Source organism: Ooceraea biroi, chromosome 14, assembly GCF_003672135.1.
Source record: "Ooceraea biroi isolate clonal line C1 chromosome 14, Obir_v5.4, whole genome shotgun sequence".
Classification (NCBI taxonomy): domain Eukaryota; kingdom Metazoa; phylum Arthropoda; class Insecta; order Hymenoptera; family Formicidae; genus Ooceraea; species Ooceraea biroi.
Window position 1 is genome coordinate 7,206,120 of NC_039519.1, and position 8,892 is coordinate 7,215,011.

Genomic DNA, 8,892 nt, shown 5'->3' on the forward strand with positions numbered 1-8,892 from the left:
GAAACAGATATAGCTGTTGCGCTTCTAATATTGCTCTATTTATCATCTTGATGTTTAAGACATAGTGTTACTAGAAATATTTCAAATCCTATCTATCATTTTTTGATATATTATTTATATTATATCATATATTATTTTTAAATATATTATTATTCTTAGACTTTCAAACTTTGGATTTTTACCCAGACATCCAGTTGTTGAGGAAATAGAAAAATATATATTGGAGTATCGGTCTTTTCCTTCGCACAGACATGGCAGAGCTTGTAATTTCCGAGCAAACCGCCATTGTATTCGTTGGCCGTCGTTGTTCATATTTTCCAGGAAACCAATCTTCCGATCTCATTTCTTTGATTTCACTTTTAATGCTGTAGAGAAACTAAAATATTACAAATAAAAATTCGTTTTTATTATCAATCAATTGAATTTTCACACATGAGCAACTGTATCTCTTTAAAAACTTTTATTTGCTTTAACGCAATTCTAGCACACAAACAATTCTTATTTTTCTTGCATATCGTTAATGTGTGTTATGAGTTCATAAATTACTTGTAGTTTTCTTAGATAAACGAAAACGTACAGAAAGACTTCGCGTATTTTTATTCGATCTCATGCAAGCGATGAAAACGTAAATATAAAACTGCAGTTGGGTATTTATAAACGGACGCAATCTTTCAAAATGCAATTTTAGCAATGGCTAAATCACGAATGGCTAGTATGATCTTTGACTTTTCATATCTGATTCCGAAACTTCGACAATGGTGATTCTGGTCTCTCCCTCCAGTACTTAGATTCCTATCTTGCACAAGTTGGGCTCCTAAAATCAATTACTCAACTTCACAAATCTTTTTCTAATTTGCAAATGCTGGATTTGCATTTCTCGAATATGGCAGGGATATACGACACGTTCGAAACGTCTCCCTTTCTTTCATCCTATGCGAAGATGTTCATATTTCTCAGATCCCCGACAAAAGATACGCAAAATCTGTCTCTTTTACTATCTATCACTTTTTGTATTTTGTTGCACTTCCGTCGCTAATGCGAATCTCTCGCACATTTGTCTTGTAAGCTGTCCGGTGAAATTGCGATGCGTCGCGCGCCGTGGCACTGAAAGTCTGCGAAGGAATACGTCTCTCTTGTCCGCATAAGAGAACAAATGCGTTAGTCAAGGTCAAACTGACGCTGCAACAGCGAGACATCTTCCCATTTATAGAGGGTACGGTCGATTTCGATGCACTTTACTCGACGGAATTTAGCCATATGGGTCGGCCATGTTTTACGGTAACATTGTCGCAAGATTTTTAGGATGAAAAACTCGTTATGATTATTTATTTTTATTTTATTTAAGAAAAAACGAGATTCATTTTTTAATAATTTTTACATATTCAGTCATGATTTATATCATATGTATGTAAATCTGTATAGCATAAATATAAATTTTTTATATTTATATATTCTTAAAAAATTTTATTTACTTTTAACTTCTAATCCTTTTTACGTTGTGCAAATAATATAATTTGAGTTAGTAAACGCTTTTGTTCTCCAGCCCTTTTACATTAGTAACATAATTTTAGTTTGCTACATGATTTAGAGAATTATAGTCACCATTGAATTTTCTCAGGCTCATCCATGCGCTGATTCACACTTCTGCTCTCTATGAAAACGGTTTACCCATCTTTTTTTTTAAATGGCCATTTTTTCGCGTTCACTCATCCGGTTGTATTGGAGACACGATGACGTGTCTCTATCGTCGAGCTAGCCATCTTGCTTCGCCGAGCACGTTGCGTCTCATCGAAGAGCAACGCGCGATCGCGGCGATTAATGCTGCCTCGTCTCTGAACTTCACCAATGAGAATTCGCGCTGACCGAGTCCGACTTCAAGACTCGCCTTGGCTCCGCCCCTGGTTTACCGATGCAGCTGCGGCGATTGGCGAAGTTTCACCGAACTAAGGGCGGTGATGCCTTACTTCGATATAATCTATTGTCTTGGAATCGCAAGAAAACTTGTCCCGTTTTCCGTGCCAGACGTAGGAAAATTGATGAAAACAGAGTTATCGATTATATAACAAACCGATTGTTAGTGTTGAATGATGTTTGACTTTTCAGTCTATATTTAGAATATAGTATATAGCTAAATGATATACATATACGTACAAAACAATTTACATTACCCAACTTTAGAATTATTACAGAGCATATAAAAGTTTAATCTTTTAATATAATTAAAAAATTAGAATATCCAATTTTTATAAAAGAAGAACATACATACGATGAGTACATTACATCGACATGCAAACACCATCTATTAAGTCGTATTTTACATTCGATCGAAAATGCAGATCACTTTCCAGCTCTGGTAAAGCTTCAGGCAAAACAACGAGTACGATTCAGTCGGGAATAAAAGAATCGTTCGTTACATCGTAGAATCGAACGTAGCACGAGAGAGTCAGTTATGCTCACATTGTACCGTAATTCGTAAATTAAATAAAATCGCATTGCGCGCGCGCATCTGCACAATACTCATTGGTATAGATAGATAAGTAGATAGCGGCGGCGGTATGTGTGCGTCGTGTGTATCGTGCACACACATGCCCATCTATACAGCCGTAGAACGCGGGAAGGTTAGTCCATAAGGGCCAGGCTCTCCGCTGTATTGACGCGCGGCGTTCAGGCTTGCGCGAGATGACGCAATCTCCCTCCCGCTATAATACCGGTCCGCCCGACTCTCGCCCGTGAGCCTCCCCCCCACCCTGCTTCGCCAGCTCAGCTGCGCTCCCCACTCCGACGCTCCCTTCCGCAGGCGCAAATCTCCCGCCGCGTACCTCGCCCCGCGCGGCGCCCCCAAGTTCAATGCCAAGGTCAAAGCGGCTACGACTCGCAGCCGTGTCGGTCGCGCGCGTACTCGTTTGTCCTCGGAGAGAAGCGGTGAATGCGGTTCGCTCGCTTGTTCGTTTGTTCATGTGCCCGTGTGTCCCCGTTCCCACGTCGGCCACCTATCGCTTCCTCGACGATGGTGAAAGTAAAACGCGTTGTGTCACACCGCGCGTTTCGTCCACTTTCCCCCTTTCTTCGTCTTGCCGCGCATCTGGCTCACCCCAACGGTGATGCGAGGGACGAAGCGAGACGGTGCGTTTCATCACGATCGCCGTCCGTTACCGCGACCGTCACGGGATCCTCCCGGTAGTAACGCCGTCCGAGTGTCGTTGGAAATTTCGCAGGTGTTGTACGCGCGACGTCGTCGTCTACCTCCGCAACGACGACCAGCAAGCGGACATTTTGAATGCGCGACGTCGGAGTGCCGGTCTCTCCGGGGAGAGTCTTGAGAGGGAGGGTCTCTTTCGCCAGTCGTCGGGAACGGGCAGCTGCGTCGTCATCGTCGTCGTGCTTTCGGCGCGACGTCAACATCTCGCAGTGCCACGCCGTGTCCGATGCTCGTCCGCGTGACAAAATTATTCTCTCCGAATATCGATGTTCGAAACGGACGACGACGCGTGGGCGTCGACGTCGAGGGCGGGGAGAGAGGGGGTGGTGGTGATGCGCAGCGGTGATCGAGAATGTCGATGATTCGTCGTCGTCGTCGTGATCCCGCGGAGCCTCCGCTCCGACGGAAAGGGCCCGACAAGGTCGCACGGCGGCGCACACGCACAGGTGGATCTGGAACGAGCGCGCCGTGGAAACGGTAGCGCCGCCGCGCCGCGAGGCTTGCGTCACGGGCCAAGATGGCGACCGGATTTCGGACGGGACGGGACCCCGGACGAACGTCGCTGCGCTGCGCGGCCGTGCCGAGGTAAGTCGCATCGTTGTGTGTCGGATCCCCCGTCCGACGTAGCTGCGTTTATACTCCACCGCGTCGTCCGCGCGCCGTCACGCGTTATCGATTTCGTAGGAGGCCCCCTTCCACCTCGCGCGAGAAACCGCTGCGGCTCTCTCAAGGTCATCGTCGCGTGAATCGCGCCTCCAGGGCTCATTCTCGTCTCTTCCCGGTTCTTCCGTATATTAACCGAACCTTAATTAACTGGACGAGAGTTGGTCACTCGCGTGTTGCCTCCATCGAATTGTTACCTCCGTGTATTTTTGTCGCGTGAAGCGTTCAAGAATTTTGCCGAGTAAACAATTTTATCGCGTGCGTACGTCTTTACGATCTCAGATTTCTTTATCTAGAGAGATTTCTACTTCGGGATAAGTAATTTATCTGAGATAGCGCGGTGTATTTTTGTCGTGTGTCTTTCGATATCTCTTCCTAGTCCGTGGATTGTGATTTCCTTGTTTTCGATTATTTTATTTTATTATTTCCAATCGTGGAGTACTTTGACGAGACTCGCCGCGCGATTCGAAATCTTTCGACGAGCTTTACGACGAGGCGAGTCCGCGTTCCGTCCATCGGACGAGGCGTTTCGGTCGAATGAGGGTTCATTTAAGCGCGAGATATTACCGCGTAATACTCGACCGGATGATCTATAGTACCTACTGCCGTACGGTGTGACAGCATTATGATGTAAGCTACACGTATCTACGTGTCTTTGCGGAGAACGGCGAGATCAATTGGCCGGTTTCCTGACCGATCATTACAACCTGCAAAGTTTATTCCTCGTTTGCGACACGAAAACAATTTCGGTTACATTCGGATAAAAGACAAAATAGAAGCGCATTACAATATGCGCTCTGCTCTGATTTATTATTTCATTATACAATTGTTAAAGCTCGGCAATAACGATAAATCATAAACACAGTAAAATATGCAGTTAAAAAATAAGCAATAACATTGATTGTTCAACGAACTCTTGATTGTCTTGCAGTTGTTTTCATCATGATTACGAGCGGAATTTACCAAATATAGCGCAAGTCTGTGAATATTCAAATATACTTGTGTTGTAATTGTGTAACACTTAAGTGTACTTTGTGTACGTGCTGCAAGATAAAAACAAGAAAGTACTACATAGTGCTGTACACAGTTCGGAAATTGTGCCGGCTTAGAACTCGATGCGACGCATTAATGATAAAATGTACCTAAGTAAATAAGGATGTCAGAGGTTAACCGCGAAAAGCTTCAATTAATTGTAAAAGTTTGCTTGTTTTCGGTGCAGTGTACATATATATGGATCGTTCCGGCGATGGCGCCGACGTAGTATCGATTAAAGCCCGCATAGTACCTGCCGTGGCGTGTACTTAACCTTGACCTTGCGTCCCGGGCCTTCTTAAGTGCTACTATGTCAGTCCACGACTATGCATGGACGATAGGATTAACTATGCGTTAACCATGCGTAGAAATTCCGCGTATGGTACTTTGAGACGCAATATATTGTAAGGAAATCTAGTTTTGTCACGAGTCCCTCTGGGATCCCTCTTGATCCTGCTAGAAAACATCGGTGTGTTCACGAATTTTATTCAAGCCTCGTGATAGCCTGAATCTATATTCAGCATAGTTAGAACGTGATTATTGTAATTTTATTGTATAGTTTATCATAGTGATATTTGATCAGAATAATGAAGATTTGCATTGAAACAAGCCAAGTCACAATTGTAAACTAACACAAAACAAATAAGATGCATCTAAGTTATATTTATTTTAAGCATGGTTTGCTTTCACTTTTCTTTAGTATTTGCTCTAGTTTCGCTTTTACTCTAGTACATCATGACCCTCTTTCAGTAGCTTATCCTATTTCTTTACCCTATATACCGTGGGTCTCGCTCTTATGTCCTTCTTATGTCTCTCTCACTTCCCCTTTCTTTTCGTTCGAATCTTTAAAAGCATCTATAAAAGCGTGATATAACGTAACGAATTAGAAAATCATAATTCCGTTGACTCAAACTCGATAAATCTAAATTCCGTTTAATCAAATCAATCTAACAATATTATTTGTATTTGAATCTTATTTTCTTCTTCTAATATGCACATTAAAAACGCTCTTGATTATCGATTATCGCAACTTAAAACTTGAAATTAAGTAAATTAATTGTTGACGTCGAGTGTTATCTTTAGACTTAAAACCTCGCCAAAATCTCGTTTCGATCATTCAAATATTCTGTTCGATTTCGAGTGGAATCAGATTACAGAGAAAAAGTGCGGTTTAGTTTAGCGATTTCAATATTTGTGGATATGAGAGTTATATAAGTGTAATAAGAGCGCGGAGATGAAAATAAATTGAATGGTATATAAGTTCCATTACTTAATATATCGAAGATTATTTTCACCTCTTTCCGAACTTTGAGTTTAATTTTACTCGCAAGCTATGTCGAACGATTCCCATCGCCAAGTGCGCTTAGCGTGACAAAGCGTAAAGTGCATCTCTCGAGTATCCATAACGAAAATGTGTCGCAAGCGCGATTAAAAGGGCAGATTCGTTGGTTTACCATCATCCAACGAATTAATGCAAACGTAATAACTATTGACGTGCGGCGACGTGTTTTTTTATGCATTTACGTGAATGCTATTATTGGACGTAAAGTTCCATCATTGCACGATTTAACGACGCCTTTTTACGTCCGTGCGAGACGTTGAGATAATTTCGCGAACATAGTCACCTGATGTACATAATATGTCATTATCTAGTCATTGAATAATAAATCGACACATTTTCCTTCTTCCATCAGTTCTCGTGTCTTTGATTTCCTCAACACTATGTACAACTTATCTTGGCGATTTTCCTTTTTTCAGACAATTTTATAACTTTAGCGTCACACAGAAACAATGATACTTTTAGGATTATTTTATAATTGAAAAATATACATTTTTCAGCATAAAATTATTTTTATGTACATAGCAAAAAGTTTATTCAATAAAGGAACACCCGGCGTGTGAAATAACTCATGCATGTAACGAAGTATCGTTTTGTGTCCAGGTGACAAGTTCCGCCTCGTGCTGGCGACGACGTTACGCGAGGATGGATATCCAGATGGCAACGAATGGAACCCCATGGAACAAGAAGGCTCCAGAGCGGACAGCTTCGAATATGTCATGTCCGGCAAAGTGTATCGGATTGAAGGCGACGAAGCCAGCAACGAGCCGAGCAGTAGATTGTAAGTAGCCATCCTTCTTTTCTCATCAAAGATCAGTCTGAATATGCTGTCTCCTTATTTTTAGAAAACCTCAATTTGTCTTCTATCATTAGCAAACTCATGTTTCATGGTTAACTTTAGCAACAGAAAATTTAAATTAAATAAGACTTGAGATTGGCCTTTCAGATTGATCTTTTTAGTAATACTTGTATACAGTATTCCAGAAAAAAGGGTTATAAACTTTGGGGGTAGCATTATAGATCAAGACAAGAAAAAGTCTTAATAAACGAAGGTCCTAAATCCAATTCTTAAAAAAGTTCTAAACTATTCAAAGAAAAGATAGACTTATCGAGGATTAGAAGACGATTTGCTTGTTCAAGAATTACGTTTTGGACGGCATTCATTAAATAACAAATATCTACGAAATGGTTGAAATACAAAATTGGTCGATAACTTCTTAAAACTTGTGGTTTCCAAGTTCATCAAGATTCTTTTCTCGTCTCGGTCCATACTGCTATCTCTCAAAGTTTGTAACCTTTTTTTCTGGGACATTCTATACATACTAATTAAGAGTTAAGATTCGTTTGCATTTGAAACGAGTGTAAACGAATCTAAACTCGCTACTTTTTATATTCGAGCAGAACCAAGCGACTTGTTTAATAAAGTTATAATAAAGTAGAGTCGTAGATATGAAATGTTCATACGTATTAGCGTTATAAAGCAATTGAAATGTAAAAAAATTATAGTCGTTTGAAGAGCGAATCAAACGAATCGTTACGAGCGCTTCGATAATATCATCAATGCCGGTTATCTACGCACGCTCTGTGCCAAGTCGGAGTTCTGCTCGGATACATCATTCTGGCCCGGTATATCTGGATGTTCTGTGCACGTCACGATGCGTGACGTCGTTCGACAACGATGCATCGACGCGCGACAGACTTTCTGCTGTGTGGTCTCTTATTGGCTCGCTTCCAACGCTCTCAATGAAGCCGCGTGAGCTTCCGAAAACAACTTTCTGCGTCGCTCGTAGAGAAATTGGCTCTCCGTTGTGTTGTCGTCCGTTTGTCGCTCTAAACAAGTTCCCGCGACCGGATCGAGAGAGAACCGGCACTATCGACGTCGTTTACGTGATCATTCTTACGTAATTAGCAGATGGTAGCGGAATATTAAGCGTTGCCAGAGGTCTTACAAGTCGTTTTTTGTCCCGCTGATTCTAACGGTATGTAAGCAAAATTATGCCGCGAATGGGATATACTTGAACGTACTGGTACGCTCTCTTAACATTTATTAATATTAATGGATATTACTGGGGTAATTGAAGAATGTTACACGTATGAACGGTAATTGAACGGCAGCAAAGTTAAGGTTGTGCAAATTATACGTGACATGCGATCATCCGAACTTCTCTTGGCACGATTAACCAAGCGTGGCGAAGTAGTGCGTCACTGGTGGGCCAATTTTAGCTCTGTCATTCATCAAGTATGGACTCACCATTTTTTCAACGTTAATTATTAAACAAAGTTATTACTATTTTAGAATAACATAACATTGTGAAACTTGCCGTAACCGTGTAAATAAAACTCGTAACTCTTTAACATTTAATAAACGTAGCAGTCTTCCGATAATAAACAGATATTGTAAGATATATAAATATCGTGGAATCTTAAATAACAATATAACAAGAGGAGTATTCGTCGAACTCTCCATTCTCTATATTAGGAGTGAAATAAAAAAATATCGATTTGATGAACAAGAAACACGAGCATGAAATGTCCATTGGACAGCATGGAACGCATAAAGCGTTCCCATTTGAATAGGAAATAACGAGGGTTGCGCGCGAGTGTTAGACTTTCCATTTAAACGCGTCAGGCAAAATGCGGAATTGCGCGATAACCCCAC

At 41.4% G+C, this 8,892-nt stretch overlaps 1 protein-coding gene across 4 annotated transcripts in view; it reads left to right on the forward strand.

The window, feature by feature from the left end:
* LOC105282978 (DNA-directed RNA polymerases I, II, and III subunit RPABC3) overlaps positions 1–8,892 on the forward strand; it is a 49,734-nt gene that overhangs the window by 18,687 nt on the left and 22,155 nt on the right. For all 4 annotated transcript variants that reach the window (XM_011345338.3, XM_011345340.3, XM_020032871.2 and 1 more), the window contains exon 3: positions 6,837–7,014. In XM_011345338.3, coding sequence (XP_011343640.1) covers positions 6,837–7,014 — 178 coding nt within the window. The remainder of the gene's footprint in view (positions 1–6,836; positions 7,015–8,892) is intronic.